We start from the raw sequence: 18,739 nt of genomic DNA, 5'->3' as shown, positions 1-18,739 counted from the left end.
GTTGCCGAACAAATCGTCATACTGCGAAAACTATAAGTCACACAGCTTAGATACTAACATTGTACGAATTAGCACAGTTGTGTGAACATTTCGATATATAATATGTGTATAAGCTGTTAAAACTGTAGGCATAGCGACAAGTTAGAAAAAGTAAAAATGCAAAATTAGCAGCTCAAAAGCTAGAGTGCAGCGCCATACATTTCAATGGGGAATGCAGTTGCCGAACAAATTGTCATTCAGCGAAAATTATGTCACACAGCTTAGATACTTACATTGTACGAATCAGCACAGTTGTGTGAACATTTCGATATATAATATGTGTGTGAGCTGTCAAAACTGTAGGAGTGCCAGCAGTTTACAAAATGTGTGAATATTTTCAAAGCAACAGCTGCCACCACTCTAAAAACATAATGGTACTGAACATTCCACCAGCAGTTTCAATGGCACAAAAATTACTATTAAAAGTTAAATTACTAAAAAAGTATTTTTTAAAAATCAAAAATCTGAATACATCTGCGCAAGAGCTTAACATCATGAACATTTTCAAGTTTGAATGAAGTTTCTAGCACAAAGTATGAAGACGTTATAAAGCGGCAAAAAACTGAGGAGAATAATAATAAAGAAAGAAATAGTGGGAATATCACAAGTTGGGCGAGCTTCTACGAGCTAGCCCACCTAATAATACAAAAAGTGAATAATAAACAGTATATAGAGAAATTCAGTCTTACATTGAAACAGATCTAGTTGTGACATCATGCAGCTACTGTACAAACTCCCCTTCCCCTGCAGCAACACTATCTTCTCCAACAAGAGTTATGGGACGCCCATAACTCTTGTTGATATCTACATATGATAACCATATATTCAGAATCAGATGTAAGGAAGATCTGTTGATATCTACATATGATAACTATGTATTCAGAATCAGATGTAAGGAAGATCTGTTGATATCTACATACCAGATACAATGTAGGGCACCATTTTGCCGGGAGCGAAGGCGCCCGCACAAATGGTGATATTTGCGTGATCGGTTTTCTAGCACTCATTTTGCAGGTCACCTCAATGAATCACGTCACCATGTGGGTTGGGTAACGCCCTGATAGTTACTGCCTGGGACAGCCTCTCACTCAGAAGTAGGAGATGGGAGGGATGGGGGACAGGGGGTAGGTGGACCTCGGGTCTCCCCACTGGAAGCGCGGGGTAGGGGGAGCGGGGGAATCTGTCAAAGTGCGCCTCTAAGGGGGGGGGGTTCACCCAGGGTGCCTGCCATACAAGCGAGATCCGCCACTGCTTCCAGGCTTGGTTGAAGTGAAAAATCCATCTGTTTGTCTGTGTGTGTGTGTGTGTGTGTGTGTGTGTGTGCGCGTGTTTGTGTGGTTCTGGTTGTCTCCAACCACTTTTCAAACGCTCATATAAATCAGCTTCCCTTCAGCGCCTCAGACATTTTCCATAGGAGCTTCTAGAACCCATTGGTACTATGTCATCTAACTACAGAACCAGTTAATTAATGTTATTTTGGAGCTATAGTAATTGACATGACCCTATATGACATCATAGTGATTGAAATTGAACATCTGCAGTCCAGACGAGCAGAACCAGTCAACAGCATATCGTGGCTAGGCTATTCCTCAGAATAGGCCTATGTGCTGCAAACTACATTGCAATTTCCTTCATATTGTGGGGCTTTAAAATGGTCTCATGAAACAGTTTTTTTCTTTAGCTTTAACAAGATAAAACCTTGTAGGTAATAATCTCTGCCTGGCCTTTCCAGTTTTATGGGCGACATACCATAGGTAGGCTTACAGCTATTGGGCGATGGAGGTTTCTCTGTGTGTAGAGAGCTCAGCTTCCCTCGACACGCCTCAGACACCCGCGGTCGCCGTGCTTCTAGGGCGGGCTGCGCTGTGAGGAGCAGCGGGTGAGAGTGGAGCGGATGGGAGAAAATAGACCCGACTGCCAAGAACGGAGAAAAATGCGCGGCTCGTCCTAGACCTGACGTCAGCGGCACCGACGTTTTAATATAATCTCCCGTCCCATAGAATCCGAGACATCGGTTCAGGGAGATGGCAGCTACACAGGAGCAATGCCGGAGCCTTGTGGAGAGCGAACTGTTCAGTTTTTAATAAGGGACTTATTCGGGATTCAATGAATTTACAATTCCTAACCAGTGATGAGTTGGCTCCTGATGTGTATTCTCATAGCAGCCGGGATTCAACAGGTGAGAATGCGCCATCAATTTTATTAGTATTATTTTTCATTCATAGAATAGAACGGTCTTGTTTTGTGATTTTACCGAGATATTGAAAATGTTCACTTTTATACGTTTTTGTACAATTAATGCACACTCTTCGCATGCGGTATATATATGATCGAGGCCCATGTTTAGTTTGGCAGCTAGGCTATATTAGATGATTATGCAATGTTATGTTCTGTTGGCTATGTATAGATACATGCTTTATTCCAGTCAATATTCCTCATGGCTCTCACCTCGTATGGAACTTTGTGATGCTGGCACCGGCTTCCCTGCGGATTATCCCATGGTTGGTTTTAAGTGCCACCTTGTGGTCATTTAGGGCTAGTTTCCACTTCTAACTCTTGTGGAAAGATCAAGTTTCACATGCCTAAAATCTGGATAAAATCTACATAGGCCTGCAAATCCTATATCAGGTGTATCCTCAATGTAGTCATCTCATTAGCCACTTATAAAAAGGGAGATATTGGACAAATGTGTCAAAACGTTCGCATGCAGACTAAGCCCTGCAATAAAACGGAGGTGTTGTGTGATTCACAGAGACAAAGCATTACCCAACGTTTGCAATGTCTAGAGCTTCAATCACACGTCTCTCAGGGGGAATGAATCATGAATCATGATGACCAAACCATGCCAGGAATCCTGAGGTCATATCGAACATCCTAAATCACCATGCTCTAAAACACGAACATATGGAACATGCATCTGTTTCACGGAGCGTGGACAGCCCACCCTCCTTTCACATTTGGTGAAATTTTTATTTGGAATAACCCCTTGAGATGTGTCATCTCGTTTTCGAGGGGGTCCATACAATACAGTGACAATAGGTAACATTTTAACACTCTATTGAGATGGGAGTTGAAACCGAGAGGGTTACAGTCTTGAACAGCAGGCTACATTGTGGCTAGAACAGTACATTGCTGGGACCAAGTTCAATTCAAACCATGGTGTCGTGGAACATATGCTAGATTAGTTGTCAGGTTAATTTGGAGGTCAGCTGGATAACATTATGAACAGTTTGGTGGTATAAAGACATGAAGAAAAGGTTTTCATTCCTGGCATAAGGCCCATGGTTGAGGTGAACGCATATGGCCCTTTGTACATGGGATGACATTGACAAGTTACTCTCCATGAAATTCATCCCACCTGTTTTCAAACTATCAAAGATACCCGACACAGTCAAGCTCTGAAACAGATGTCAATAATTCCTTTTTTCTCTTTTAATTTGAGCTTAATGACATTTTGGCACAGCTAGTACCTACAGTAGTACAGAAAATTATAGTGACAGGGCTGACAATAACGACTTTTGAACTGAGCCCACTGGCTTTTATCTGCATTACTCTCTACGTGTTCCCCAAAGCCCGCTCCACAGCGGGGGGTCTGGGTATGGGAGCTGAACACGCTGCAACCCGGACCCTTCACTGCCGGGGTGGGTGTAGGTGGGCACGTGTGAGTGGTTGAGCGCCTGCATCCTCGACTTGCTCTCGACTTACTTTATTCTTTTGTTGTTCTTTTTCTTTTTTTTTTAAAGAGTATGTCCATGTCCATTGTTGTGGAAAACAAAATAAATTAAAAAATTAAAAATAAATAATATCTGCATTATTCTCTGATGTGGTGGATCAGAATATCCTCTCCATAATACTATTACAAAGTGCAAAGGAAACTGATAATCTGCCAAGAACATGCAGTGTTTTGTCACAATTAGATTGATTGTGCATGCGTGTGTGGGTGTGTGTGTGTGTGTGTGTGTGTGAAGTTTATTGTGATAAGCTTTTATATGTATAAAAGCTGTATAAATAAATAGATATTGAATAATTCGGCATTAATGTGTTATCACTAATTGAAAGAAGCGTGTCAGATTCTGAATGTTCATCTCATCACATTACAATCACAAGTTATACAAGGTTCATGTCGAAAGCTTTGGTTGTGGGGTTGTCTTAACAGGTGCTTTTCAAACAAGGGACACCCAAGCATCTATCATTAGACTAAAGATGAGATCCTTGAGATTTGGAAGCAACATTTGGGCTTTTCAACGACACAAACACTGTTCCAGACAACTTCTGCAACATGAGGAAAAGTTTGGATTTGTTGACTGTATTTTTCTTTTCTTTTTATCGTATTGACAGTGAAGTGAAGAGAGACAGGAACAAATGAAAGACTAATGCTGAAGGCTGTCAAACAGCCCTCGCAATCTGTTTCAGCTGTATCTCCCTCCCTGGACACACTGTTTTCTGCAAACAAACTCCTCATTCTTTTACAAATCCAAAAGTCATGTTCACAGTAAGTCACATTAAGAGCCAGATGACTGGCCAATTCACTCCAAAGGGACTCATCCTGGGTGAATTCCAAGACCAACCTGGCAACCACTGTGAGTGTTCAGTTGTTAATTTCTCCCTTGTGACTGTTTCAGAGCGGACATCTGTTTATAAGTGCTGTGGAACTCTTCTGTTTCTCGTCTTGGCATGAGTGCACGGTAGTTTGTATAGGGAATGCATGCAGGGAGAGATGGCGTACACATATTGGAAGAATATTGTTACAGCATCTACATATGATAACCATGTATTCAGAATCAGATGTAAGGAAACATGATCTGTTGATATCTACATATGATAACCATGTATATGTATGATAACCATCTACATATGATAACCATGAGAGATGGCGTACACACATTGGAAGAATATTGTTACAGCATCTACATATGATAACTATGTATTCAGAATCAGATGTAAGGAAGATCTGTTGATATCTACATATGATAACCATGTATTCAGAATCAGATGTAAGGAAGATCTGTTGATATCTACATATGATAACCATGTATTCAGAATCAGATGTAAGTATACATGATCTGTTGATATCTACATATGATAACCATGTATTCAGAATCAGATGTAAGGAAGAACTGTTGATATCTACATATGATAACTATGTATTCAGAATCAGATGTAAGGAAACATGATCTGTTGATATCTACATATGATAACTATGTATTCAGAATCAGATGTAAGGAAGATCTGTTGATATCTACATATGATAACTATGTATTCAGAATCAGATGTAAGGAAACATGATCTGTTGATATCTACATATGATAACTATGTATTCAGAATCAGATGTAAGGAAACATGATCTGTCCCAGATCTCTCTCAGAGAACTAAAGCCCTCTCTCTCATTCAACAATTATATTAAGTTAATTCAAGAACTTACCCCCAGCATCTGACACAAATATCGCTTACCTGGCCCCCGGGTGATTACTGTTTTTTCTGGAATATGTAGAGAGTGGGTCGTATGCCCACCGCCCTTGTTCTCTGTAAAGCGCGTTGTGTTGCCTCTGGCTATGAAATGCGCTATACAAATAAAGCTTTGATTGATTGATTGATTACCGTTAACAGCCACTTAGGCAGCACACATATTAACATGGCTGAGAATAACTGGAGGAATATGGAGGGAAGACGAAAGATGGAGGGAAGATTAACTGCCAGTGTCCAGTCCACTCCGTAGGAAACAGTCTTAAAAGTGAGGCCATACAAACAGTCCATCAGGTCTGGTCAGTGCAGGTGGACAACGGTGGATGTGGCCCATGGTCTTTTTTCTTCTTTTTTACTTTTCTTTTGGGTGACTGGCTGAGACAGTGTTACAGATGTTACATGTTGGGAATGATTGAAAGGATTTAGGATTAAGGTCTTAAGTTATCGCCTTGTTCTTTGGAACGAAGGCCTCTCCAGGGTTTTTTCTTCCACTTAAACTTGTTTTTCTAAGCCGCCCTTGCATATTAAAAAATCGTCAAAAGCCTAACTATTGACAGAACAAAACTGTTTTGGATCCTAATTATGGATGTATTAAAAAAAAAAAAAGTGCAGTAGGCTCGTGTTTTTCTTAGCCCCGTATATACCTTTTTTCCCATAGACCATTGCGGCGCTGCCGTAGACCGAGTGGGGACAGAAACAGCAGTAAACTCCAGCTCTTGGTGGCTTCTAAAGACAAATTGACCCAATGATTTGAAGTTGAAGTGATACCTAATTTTTTTTTGTTCTTTCCCAAGCTGTTTCATTCCCCATGTAGCCTACAGTATGTCTATGGAAAAAAATATTTTTGAGCCTACATGGCTTGCAATACCAAGCTGTGCCACTGCACCAAAATCGCCTCACAGCTGATTTGCAACTAAACTGTTATGTTGTTGATTAGGCTACTTCAGATCATTTTCAGCTGCTTCCATGCTGCCTCGTTTGGGCGTTCACATCTTACTAGTGCTAATGTAATGCAATGCTACAAGGTAGCATCCACTACCAAACTCACTTAAACACAGTGCACCCAAAGCAAATAAAATATGAAGACAGTCTGTTGGGGTCTGTTTGAGTGTTTATACTGTACCATCATATTGGAAGTCAAACTATCATTGAATCCTTTACTTTACTAATATATATTTTCTAGTAGGTAGGCAGTGATAATATGAAGTATCGATCCGCTTTCCTACTTCCATAGAGAAAATAGGTCCCCACAAAGTAAAGGATTAAACGAGTTTGACTTTTTAAAATGATGGTATAAACACTCAAATCAACCCCCAACAGAAAGTCCTTTTATCAGTCGATTCATAGTTTCTCACATCTTAATGTGACCTGTCTATTTGAAGGTCTGGTGGCAGATCCATACACCAAGTTATCACCTTGAACCAATTTACAGGAAGCAAAACCCCTCTCTCACAAGCATGAAGTATCTGTTTGGCTTTTGTTTTCCTGGAGACGACTGGTGTGGTGACAGAGATGAGCCAGCTCTACCCTCTCAGGCAGGGAGATGTGTTATGGCGGCTAGTGATCCCATTCCCATTCATAACTCTGACCTGTAGACTGTATTGGATATGGATGTTATAATTGCAAATTAAGTGTGAACTTAATCTTTGACTCCTCGCACTTTGTCTTTTTGTACAGACTATTGTGGAACTTGGGTTAAAAAAAAGACACACACACATTCCCCACCGGCAGATCATGCTTCTGCTCAGAGTAAATGGACTGCACTTATATAGCGCTTTTCCACCTTAGCGGCACTCAAAGCGCTTTACAATGGCCTCTCATTCACGGTAGCTGCCATGCAAGGTGCTAACCTGCTCATTGGGAGCAATTTGGGGTTAGGTGTCTTGCTCAAGGACACGTGGACAGTCAGAGCTGGGATTCGAACCACTGACCCTTCTATCACTGGTACGACCCGCTCTACCAACTGAGCCTCAGCCGCCCCCGAGAGATCCCACCTCCAGCTTCTACTTCCTGGGATGTGTTCCCTCCTCTCTGTCCACACACAGATCAGATTAGATTAGATTAGATCAGAGTGTATTTTATTAATGTCCGGCCGGCCCACTCCCCTTCCGATGCCCCATCAGCTCCACATCTTCCTCAAGCTTTCTCCGTCTCCACCTCTAGGCCTACTCCCAGAATTCCATCACCATGGCGCCCGAATACGACCCCGACGACAGGACGCGGTACTGCCACTGGCCGTGCGAGTGTCCCAAGAGCCCCCCCTCCTGCCGGCCCGGGGTGAGCTTGCTGATGGACGGGTGTGACTGCTGCAAGGCGTGCGCCCAGCAGGTGGGGGAGGTGTGCAACGAGGCGGACGCGTGCGACTACCATAAGGGACTGTACTGTGACTACAGTTCAGACATGCCTAGGTACGAAAACGGAGTGTGTGCATGTAAGTGTCACTCACCAACGCACCCTACCCAGAGCAAGTCTGTAGTCGACTAAAACAACTAGCACACAAATGGCGTGTTTTACAGTGTTTTCAATGTAAAATAAAATAATATTGGAATTACTGAATTAGAATAAAAATAATTATTTAACAAGGCGCTTCCCTTGGCACTCATATGCTCACATATTTTATTTGGATAGTAAAAAACAATGTAATAGAAAAGCTGTTCATTGTCATACCAACGTAACATCATTGTCTTTTATATCGTTATTATATAATTGTTTTTTGGTTTATGAGTGCTTCCATCCCTGTGTCCCAGATATGGGTGGCACTGGCTGTGAGCATGACGGCGTCATCTACCGCAACGGTCAGAGCTTCAAGCCCAGCTGTAAGTACCAGTGCGTGTGTGTGAACGGCGCCATCGGCTGCGTGGGGCTGTGCACCGACTCGCAGCCCCCCAGGGTGTGGTGTCAGACCCCGCGTCGGGTCAAGGTCCCTGGCCACTGCTGCGAGCAGTGGATCTGTGACGAGCCCAAGAGAGGGCGCAAAACGAGCCCGCGACACGCCGTGCAGGGTATGTACTGGAAACCTGGCACACACACACACACGCGCGCGCACACACACACACACAGACACAATGTGAGAGATTTTGGCTGACCTGTATGGGACCCCCCATAGACCTACAGTTCTAAATCAGTTTGTGTGTGTGTGTGTGTGTGTGTGTGTGTGTGTGTGTGTGTGTGTGTGTGTGCGTGCGTGCGTGTTTGGGTGTGTGCCTATGCCCCTTTAACACATTTCTTTCATACATGAACTATTTCCTTTAAATAACTTTATTTTGTTATTATTATTAAAACGCATGTACTCTTTCCCTCTCTCTGTTATGGCAGCTCTCCCAGCAGAGATCAGGAGCTGGCATAAGAACTGCATTACCCAGGTCACCCCGTGGAGCCCCTGCTCTAAGACCTGCGGCCGAGGACTGTCCCTGAGGGTCTCCAACGCCAACGATCGCTGCGAGATGACCCAGGAGTCCCGCCTCTGCAACCTACGGCCTTGCGAGGTGGACATCACCAAGCACATCAAGGTACCTATACTGTAGATCAATCAATCAATCAAAGCTTTATTTGTATAGCGCATTTCATACCCAGAGGCAACACAATGCGCTTTACAGAGAACAAGGGAGGTGGGCATACGACCCACTCTCTACATATTCCAGATGGAAGCAAAAAAACAGTATCATCCAGGGGCCAGATAAGTGAGCTGTAAAAATTCTTACCTGACCCCTCTCAACAAGGCGATCGAGCAAGCTCCAGGAGTATGTTTGATGGATTTAGATGCAGTCAACTCCATTTTGATGAACAAATTAGATAATATAAAATATGCCATACTGTATGCAATTAGCTTTATTTAAAAAAAATAAAAATAAAATACAGACAATTATATTTTAAGTTTGTCTCTTTCTCAGCCAGGTAAAAAGTGCCTGAATATCTATAGAGAGGACCGAGCGGTCAACTTCACCCTCTCAGGCTGCGTCAGTAAGAAGGCCTACCGGCCCAAGTACTGCGGGGTGTGTGTGGCCTCGGACGACCGCTGCTGCATCCCCTACAAGTCTAAGACCATCCAGGTGGAGTTCACGTGCCCCAGCGGCGCCGTGCTCACATGGCAGGTCATGTGGATCCAGGCCTGCTTCTGCAACCTCACCTGCAGAAGCCCCAACGACATCTTTGTGGATCTGGAGAGCTACTACGGCAACCCGGCGGTCGCAAACTGACGTCAAGACGTAATGTTTTAGGCTCCACCCCTCATCACAATACGACTTCTTTTGATCTTTATTACTGTTCTTATTTTTTTTATTTTATGCTCAATTTTCTGTGATATTTTGCATACGTAATATATAAGTATTTTTTGTACTATAAGATTTTTCTTATGACTTTTTCCTATTGGAAAAATGTGTGAATAAAAATATGTTTGTGTTTAGTAAAGCACGCTGTTCTCAAATGAACATACAATGACTAGCCAGTGTAAGTGTGTGGAATATATTAGGCTTAATTTATTAGTGTTTTAGCCTAGGGATGAGACGGTATACCGTAAAACCGTGAGCCGCGGTATAAAATGTCCACGGTATTAGAACCGTGACATTCCCTGTGTTTACGGTATTATGTTTACGGTATTACACAATAATGCGCTGCTGAAACGTCACATTTCAAGTTGCTCGCAACAGTTAATATTGTAATTTAATATAAGCTTGCTATTAATAAACTGAGCTTAATTACAATAGTGTGTACAGTATTTTCCATCATGTGTTGCACTGTAGGGCTCTAGAACTCAGCAATAAAGCTGTTTTCCTTCAAAGTAAAATACTTGTTTTTTTTAATGTGTGTTGGTGAGGTGAAATGCCGTATACCGTGAAATACCGTAAACCGTACCTTGTAACTAGATACCGTACTGTAATGCAAATCCATACCGTCTCGTCCCTTGACTGAAGAAAAAAAAAATGCTGATCAAGTTTCATGATCTCTTACTCAAGCTGAAGCTTCTGATCAAGTTAAATACATTTGCCCATCAGATGTTCTAATAAATACAGATAAAATACTCTCCATTTATAAAACACAACTAGGAGAAAAAGTCAGATACAAGTATTTTTTTATTTAAATTTTTTAATAAATACAAACTGTTATGCCATTTTTAAATGTTTCTCTGACTACAGCATTAGGCAGTAGTGCATGTTTTACAAAGCTGTGTGTTCTGTATATAAAGCTGTGTGTGTTCTGTATATAAAGCCGGAATGTGTGTTGCTTAGTAGGAGGACAGACCAGAGGATGTGGATGTTTAATGGCTAACTATCCTCCACATCGCATCAAATGAACATCCAGTCTACTTGGTAGGATTCCATGGCACATCTTTGTTCAGTCGTGCTTGATTGCATATAAATCATCATAGAAAAAAAAACATTAAGAAAATATCCATAAAGAAAATATTTGCTTGAAGCCGTGATCAGTTATTAAAGCAATACCATGCAAAAGCTGTTGTCATATGAGTTTCTTGTTGGCTGCCTTTTTTATTGTTTAGTATTAAGCATAACATCTTTCTGGAACGATCTAAATTAAATGTCTACATTCATTTTGATTCCAAAGACAAAGGTGAGTAACAAAAATGGACAGACATTAACTCAAAGGGAAATTAATCAAATTTGAAACTGCAGAATCATTCTAGTTATGTACATATCGATACATATCAATTCCATCCCTTAGTTTCAAAGACAGGAAAGCAATTTGAAAGAAAAACTGTGTCATTTTTATCCAAGTGCCCCCCTATCCTTTCTACACTTCTAAAAACTCCACATCTGCACACAACTGTAATTATACAATGAAAAGAAAAAAGTTAATATTAAAACAATTAACCAATAGAACAGAAGACCAGTCATTTACAAGTCAGATACAGATATATTTGAGAAAGCTGTTTCGATGATCGAAACCACAGACTGAACGGAACAGGAGATGAAGGAGATGAAAGTCATACTCCCTCAACGCCACAGCTTTCTCCAACATGGTGTCCCTCATGATGCGTTGCCCCTAACAACCGGATAGTCACCTGACAACCGGATAGTCACCTGACCAGGGAAGTGGGCAGGGGGGGGTGGGGGTGTAGGGGGGGGCAGATTCTTTAAGAATATGTTTGCCTTTCCCTCTCTGGAATGTCCTACCTGCGTCACAATATGCACTATTGCATATGTGTATACCCATCTTCCATTTCTAACTCTTTGGCATAGAGATCATAGTTCTCTAGTTGGGGCATCCCAATTGCATGACATGGTCTGGAGTCCTGTGTGTGTGTGTTTATCGTCAGCACAGAAGGACCCCAGAGCAAAGGTTAAAGGTGGTGGCGGGGGTCATGGGGAACAGCCTAACAGGACACTTCGGCTGACTTGAGCGCCGCTGGCTCCGCACTGCTATTGGTCGCACTGTCCATGGTGTGGTCTGTGTGGGAGCGGCCGCGCTGGTTCTCGGCCGTGTGAGACCGGGAGCGGTTGCCTTCGTGGGTGTGGGACCGGGAGCGGTTGCCGTCGTGGGTGTGGGACCGGGAGCGGTTGCCGTCGAAGGAGGTGATGCTGGAGCCGGAGGCGGTTCGAGAGCGGGCCAGCCGGGTCATGCTGGCGGCCGGCACTGGGTGAGGAAGAGGAGACGGGTTACAGATACAATCAATCTGAAGAAACTTGATTTAACCTGGTAGGCTATTCCAAAAACATTTGGTTTTACGATAGTAAAGTATTATACTTCTGTATTAATATTCAGCTAGGTATAATATCCAATCTATTATCTTGAATCATTTATAGACGGGCTAGATCACTGATCTCAGTTCAATCCAACGGCAGACCGGTTGAAGCCAGAATGACTGAATAGCTGAATGCACTAATCTCGCCACTAGGTGGCAGACAGGCTCCTCTGTGCAGCACATACAGTTAGCGCTTGTAAGAATACTCTTTTATATCCATGTAAGCTTACACTATGATGAAGACAAACACAAAGTTGGTTACTTTCGTGCTTCAACAGAAGTTATGGTAGTGGTCACAGGGTTGATGTAGGGTGTGTGTGTGTGTGTGTGTGTGTGTGTGTGTGTGTGTGTGTGTGTGTGTGTGTGTGTGTGTGTGTGTGTGTGTCTTGTGTACTCACTGTATCCCATTCCCTGGATGAAATACTTGAAGGCTTCTGTCAGTTTGCCGGGCTAAAAAGAGAGAGAGAGAGAGAGAGAGAGAGAGAGGGAGAGAGATAACTTTTTATCACCCATACTTGCTTACATATCAACTGACAGACTATTAATACTGAGAGGCAGCTCTGACAGCTGCTAGCAGGGTATTAGACAGGCCGGGGTATTAGACCCACAAACCTGGTTCGCTAACCCCTAATGCTCTTAAGTGAAGCTGTGCATCACCTCCCTCAGTGATTATCTCACTCCCCCAACCCCTTCCAGCCCCAGCCGGAACGCCTAAACGAGTGTTAAGGAGGTCATTAACACACACCTGGTCGACTTGGGGCAGGCCTCCACAGTCAGCCATCTGGAGAGAAGGAAACAGAGACAAGCGAGCGTTAGCACGTTAGCATTCAAACAGCCAAAGCGGCGGTCACCCTCCACTACTCCTCATTCCACCCCGTCTCCTGTTCCCAGAACCCTCCGGAAACCTGCGTTCCATTAACCTCTCGACAGTTACCACGCCTGTTAACGAGCTCCTTCCAAGACTTAATAGGACGGTTAGTTTAAGCGAGGGTGTGCACCCCACGAATAAGTAGGTCGGTCAGGGACGGACTGTGACCCGAAGGCCGCGCTCGGCAGGTCTCATGTGCCCAGCGCCCGTTAATAAGTCACCAGGTTGGTGCTGAGCTATCGGAATCTTATCAGCGAGAACCTTTTCCATCTGGGCCGTTAATGTCTGACTGAGATTGTGGCAGAGACCGCTCACCTTGAGTAGCGTGGTCTTGGTCGGGTCCAGTTTGGTGTTGCACTCCACCTGAGGGTGTAAAGAACAGTTTACTCAAAACCCATCTCTTCTCCCTCGCCTTTGATTACTTCCTGCCTGTCTCCCTGGTAACCCAATTATTGCCATTTTAGTTAATTTTACTTTATTTTGTAATCTGCTGCACTTTTTATTGTATTTTGGTGTCTGTGTCTTTGCACTTATCTGTATTTGCACTATTCTTATGCTTTTGTATTTATATCTTTTGCTTTTATCTGTACAGCACTTTGGTTCAGCCACAGCTGTAAATGTGCTATATAGATAAAATTGACTTGACTTGACTAACTGTAATGAATTTCTCTAAGACAGCTGTTGTGTCTGCCGTTGTTTGAATTGCATGTTTACTGTATTTACCCTGTGAGAAAGAAAGGCCTTCTCCAGTGCAGCTCTGAACTGACTGAACTGCTTCACTTGTTTAGCGGAAACGTGTTCTTTCCCTACTTTTCCCTAATCTACATCATGTTTAAAAGGTCTGTTAAGCATAAGATCTTAATCGTAGGCATCGCAGGTTGCTATAGGTAAATGGAAAACGCATCGACACACACATTACTGTGTAGTGAAGTAGTGGAGTAGTGGTGTAGTGAACATCACAGTTCTGTGTAGTGAAAACCAGGTAGTGTACTGTTAGTGAATAGTTTATGGCGGTTTGTCATATGTGATTGAAGTGCACATCAACATTAGCCTCTTGGCTAATTCTGGCTCATTTATGATTTATTGTACCCACGATTTATTGTCTTTTAATGTGCATTGTCTCAAATAAACCAAGAGAATTAATGAAAAAAACATGCTGTACTACTTGGTGCCACGTACTGAAACCCAGACGAAAGGCTGTTATTATTCATGGCGGTTGAGGAATTCGGTGTGGAGCTGAACTTACCACGGCCTCCACAGCAGGAGAACTGTCTCCCACCACCAGAAGAGAAGGACACCTACAAGAAGGGCAGACATTTAAAACTTAGCACTCACCTTTCAAGTTGGATATGTATAAACACCTTCAAAAACATGCGCTTTTCATATTCCAAGTTCCAACATTTTCTTAGTGCGGTCATGTTTGGTGGATGAACTAATTCTGTAGAAGCAACTGTGTATTAAACATGGGGTGGCTGACGCGCAGTATGGGGAGATACTCACTTGAGAGTTCTGGGGACGACTCCAGGGACTGGCCTCTCGATATCTAGGTCCCTCCGGCTGGAAGGGCGGACACAGGGGTGTTAGGGAGGATAAAACCAATGGATACGGTCTATATGCAGTTTCGTGTCCTTCCTGGGTGATATTTGTGTCCTTCCTGGGTGATATTTGTGTGCTTCCTGGGTGATATTTGTGTGCTTCCTGGGTGATATTTGTGTTGGCGGTGGGATGTCTGAATTCACTCCACCATTTGCCCTTAAATCAATTCACTCCACCATTTGCCCTTAAATCAATTCACTCCACCATTTGCTCAGAATGAATTCACTCCACCATTTGCTCAGAATTAATTCACTCCACCATTTGCCCTTAAATGAATTCACTCCACCATTTGCTCAGAATTAATTCACTCCACCATTTGCTCAGAATTAATTCACTCCACCATTTGCTCAGAATTAATTCACTCCAACATTTGCTAAGAATTAATTCACTCCACCATTTGCTCAGAATTAATTCACTCCAACATTTGCTAAGAATTAATTCACTCCACCATTTGCCCTTGAATGAAGCGTATCCCATGAATCTGTAGCGAACTGAACAGTGTTGAATCCAGTGTGTGTTTACCTGTTGTAAGACTTGATAAAGTGATGCAGGTTGAACTGGTTCATGTCGTTGATGACGTGGTGACGGTAAGTGGCGATCAGGTCGTGGTTGGTGCTGATCTCCTCCTACAAACAACAACAACACAACACAAACAAACAAACAAGGTCACACACTGTGGTCTCATGACCATATAGGGACATGCCTTGAAACACTCAACTGTCGCTTGTTTTGCATGCAGAAGAGGACTATGGATGGACAGATGCATGTGATGTATTGTTTCAGTATCTGTGTGTTTACCTGTCCAAAGAGGTGGGAGATTATCATGTCAGGCATGGCGTGGGTCCAACCACTGATCTGAAATGAATTTTCACATCAGTCAAGACAAAAAAATATCTTTTGTAAGTTGATCATTTGGAATTTGGAATTCACAATAACCTTGATATCTCTGCATTTAGTTGTCAATGTGTCCATAAAACCCCACAAGTGTGATTGGTTTGTTGTTGTCATGTAAATGCAATTCGACGGTACACTGCATCATGAATTGCAACTAAAGGCTAACGGCATTGTGGGAGTATGAGTTCCCTGGTTCTGTGTCTGTGGACCCACGTGGGAAAGTAGCTGGTTTTGTACCTTGTGGGCAGCCCAGTCCATCCATCCCTCTGCACACGGGTTGATGTTGATCAGCATCAGGCCCTCCACCATGGCTGGGTAGTCCAGCTGCGCCACAAAAACACACAAACAACTTGGGTTCCTAACTTTTAAAATAACAATAGCCTTTTTTGTAGATAAATAGTAATAATAATAATAATAATAATAATAGTTGTGAAATATGTATTTGTAATGCTGTATGTTGACAATGAAAGTCAATGCATAGCATCAAAAAAAGGCTTTGGACAGTGATGATGTATGCTGCTACGGTCATTGACCGGGGGTTTGAGCGAAGGGTTAAGGTGTGCTTCTGAGTTAGTCCATCAGCTGTGTTATCAACAAAGTGAGGCGTCCCACAGAGGCGCGTGTTTCTGTTGAGCAGCTCTAGAACATTCCAGAGGCCTTAGCGCAGCACGCTCAAGCAATAAGCGGCACCTTTCTGCCAAAATCAGCACAAATAACTGGGAAACAGTCAGGTTCTATAATCTCTGTTTGATTAAAACTCTTGGCTAACTGCGATTGAAAAGGCTAACTCAAAACTCACAGCGAATCGACACAGGATGTAGGCTCCAGCTCCAACGCCTATTCCAATCACACTCTTCAAACTGGGGGTGCAGAACAAGAGGAAAGAATGTGAGAAGAAATACAGTTTCAAATGGGAGGCCATCCGAGAAATGACAGAATATGAATTTGGAAACTGTGGGGCCAATATCACTCTATCACTCGTCCACTTACCCAAAGTGCTTGAGAACCAGTGGGAGAGACTCAGACAGTTGGTCCATGGATGGGTAGTCATATCTGCAGGGAAAAACAAAAAACTTATTTTACTTGGAGCAAAGTACTACTCCAAATGAAATGGATTTTCCATATTGACACTTAACATAAGCATCACGTTTAACCATGATCCCTGACTGTTATTGGCTGGGTTTCCCGAACGAGTTAAGAAGCACTTAACTCCAAAGTACTTCTTAACTCTCATACAAAGGGTCGCTTAAGGAGAGTTCCTTAAGAAGGTTCTTTATCGGGAAGCGCGGCCATTGTTATTCATATCTGTTTTCCACAGTCATTAGCTATTTGAACCATCCAATTCAGGTCAGTGCGGAGGAGGAGCATTAGGTTGTACTCGATCATAAACACGCAGCACATCAAAGGCACCGTGGAGGAAGATAAATATGTCCCAGAGGGAGGTGGTTGTGATCATTTATTTTGTAAGTCTCAAAGTGGGTTACAAAAACCGAAGTCTACCATGGTGTGTGTTACAGACAGCTTGGCCTAGATTCCCCTGCCAGCCCAGAGAATTTCCTCACCCAGTGGAAAAGGTGTTGGCTCCCTCATGCTGCCCTGGGGCGTCGACGTGGCACACGGCAAAGTGCTGCATGATCTCCCGCATGTCCTCGTGGTTAAAGAGCGAGTCGTAGCAGGTCTTGTCTGTAAAGCAGCAGGTAAAGGAGCAGGGTGTGAACGGACTGGAACAAACGTGGTTCGGTAAGCCCCAAGACTTAACCTGGCTAAGTATAAAATATCTTAAGATCTGCTGGTATGTGCAGACCTGTGGCGAATAAAAATTGCTGGGGTTTGATTTGATACAGGTGAGTCATGTTCAGGTCGAGGAGGGGTGAGACGGGTCTTTAAGATGTCAAATATGAAGACCAGGGTGTGCTCTTCAAAGCTGAGCAGATATGCCAGTCGTGTTGACGACCATACGAACATACATTGGCTAAGTACTGAACACACTCAAAATGGCAGTTGCGCTACAAAAGGATGTTATGTTCATTAATGAAGGGTGAGACCATAGTATTCATCTCTATGGGGGAGACTTACGGTTCAGTCCAATGTCGTGGAAGGTCAAGATGACGGGTCTGTCCCCTTTGGGCACCCCCTTCATGGTGCAGTGTAATCTTCCAAAGTGAGTCTCTACATCGTGCTCCTAGAAAGGCAAAACCATGTTCAGTAAAAAAATAAAATAAACGGAACTTTGTGAATTCAGAATTTTTACATTAGAATGGGTTTTGACTTCTAGTATGATTTAGAATTTTAATCCAATCTAGGAATATTTCTTTCACAGCCAAATAGACATGAAAATGACTGATGAATCACCGAAGAACTGGAAACCAGTACACGCCATTTTTAGCCCAACTGACAGCTTATTCAAAACCAAGCATAGTCATAGTCTAGCTGAAGCCAGGAGGATCCATCCAGTCGTCATGGAGTGCCTTAAGAAGTCACCAACCCAACTCCCTGACAAGATGCTTCATCTGTCCAACCATCAACCATTTCTGATTCTGCACACCACCACCAAGCCTCTATGCAATAAACGTTCACGTTCACTCTTTTGAATTTTGTTTAAATCTCCTGTAAACCTCTACAACATAAAACACCAATAAATTAAACATTTTAAAAGTACACAAACTATGCAAGAAGTTCCATTTAAAAACACAATAAAACCTTAACGCATAGTTTCACAACGAATCCAACACTTACAGAGATTTCAATCTCAGGGATGACCATGTCCATGTCCATGTCCATGTCAGAATCTTCCAAAACCATTATTAGTGTTTGTTGACCACTGCCTGCGAAGGCCAGGCGACTATGTAGTGTGGTCGTTCTGTGAGCTGTAGATCTAATTGTTAGTAGTAAGCCTCTGAAAGTACTTAGCCTGGCCGGGTCTGGGAGCTCTGTTTTATACCCCTGCTGCTTACCGCTGCGTAAGCCCCTGAACTTCCCAGCATGCTTTGCAGGCTGCTCAAAACAAGCTAATTCTAGCTGAAGACATCCCTAAATTGGATCAGCCAATGTCAGTCAGTGTGGCATTGGCAATTGAGTTGAGGTTTTAAGTGAGTGGGCATGGGAAAAGATCCATGGCATAATTTTGGGGGGCTTTCTCTATCAATATCTTTATTACAGTATACAAAATAAAATAACTTTGA

The 18,739-nt window shown here is 42.9% G+C and overlaps 2 protein-coding genes across 2 annotated transcripts in view; one reads left to right on the top strand and one right to left on the bottom strand.

Moving 5' to 3' along the window:
• The first annotated feature begins 2,058 nt into the window (after positions 1-2,058).
• Positions 2,059-10,407, top strand: ccn4a (cellular communication network factor 4a). Its single transcript, XM_084455422.1, has 5 exons — positions 2,059-2,218; positions 7,666-7,933; positions 8,250-8,504; positions 8,818-9,011; positions 9,393-10,407. The coding sequence occupies exons 1-5, from the start codon at positions 2,171-2,173 to the stop codon at positions 9,696-9,698; spliced, it is 1,071 nt and encodes a 356-aa protein (XP_084311548.1). The 5' UTR covers positions 2,059-2,170; the 3' UTR covers positions 9,699-10,407.
• Positions 10,408-10,589: 182 nt separating this feature from the next.
• Positions 10,590-18,739, bottom strand: part of ndrg1a (N-myc downstream regulated 1a) — an 18,873-nt gene continuing 10,723 nt past the window's right edge. Inside the window, exons 4-16 of the mRNA XM_084455421.1 lie at positions 17,634-17,739; positions 17,120-17,240; positions 16,548-16,610; positions 16,357-16,417; positions 15,795-15,881; positions 15,462-15,518; positions 15,186-15,289; positions 14,568-14,624; positions 14,314-14,365; positions 13,383-13,430; positions 12,945-12,980; positions 12,598-12,649; positions 10,590-12,090 (exon numbers count right to left, since the gene is read on the bottom strand). Of these exons, the coding sequence (XP_084311547.1) occupies positions 11,831-12,090; positions 12,598-12,649; positions 12,945-12,980; positions 13,383-13,430; positions 14,314-14,365; positions 14,568-14,624; positions 15,186-15,289; positions 15,462-15,518; positions 15,795-15,881; positions 16,357-16,417; positions 16,548-16,610; positions 17,120-17,240; positions 17,634-17,739 (1,104 nt within the window). The 3' untranslated portion in view covers positions 10,590-11,830. The remainder of the gene's footprint in view (positions 12,091-12,597; positions 12,650-12,944; positions 12,981-13,382; positions 13,431-14,313; positions 14,366-14,567; positions 14,625-15,185; positions 15,290-15,461; positions 15,519-15,794; positions 15,882-16,356; positions 16,418-16,547; positions 16,611-17,119; positions 17,241-17,633; positions 17,740-18,739) is intronic.

Source organism: Borostomias antarcticus, assembly GCF_949987555.1.
Source record: "Borostomias antarcticus genome assembly, chromosome: 21".
Lineage (NCBI taxonomy): Eukaryota > Metazoa > Chordata > Actinopteri > Stomiiformes > Stomiidae > Borostomias > Borostomias antarcticus.
Note: the sequence above shows the minus strand (reverse complement) of the source record. Positions and strands in the feature narration are given on the sequence as shown.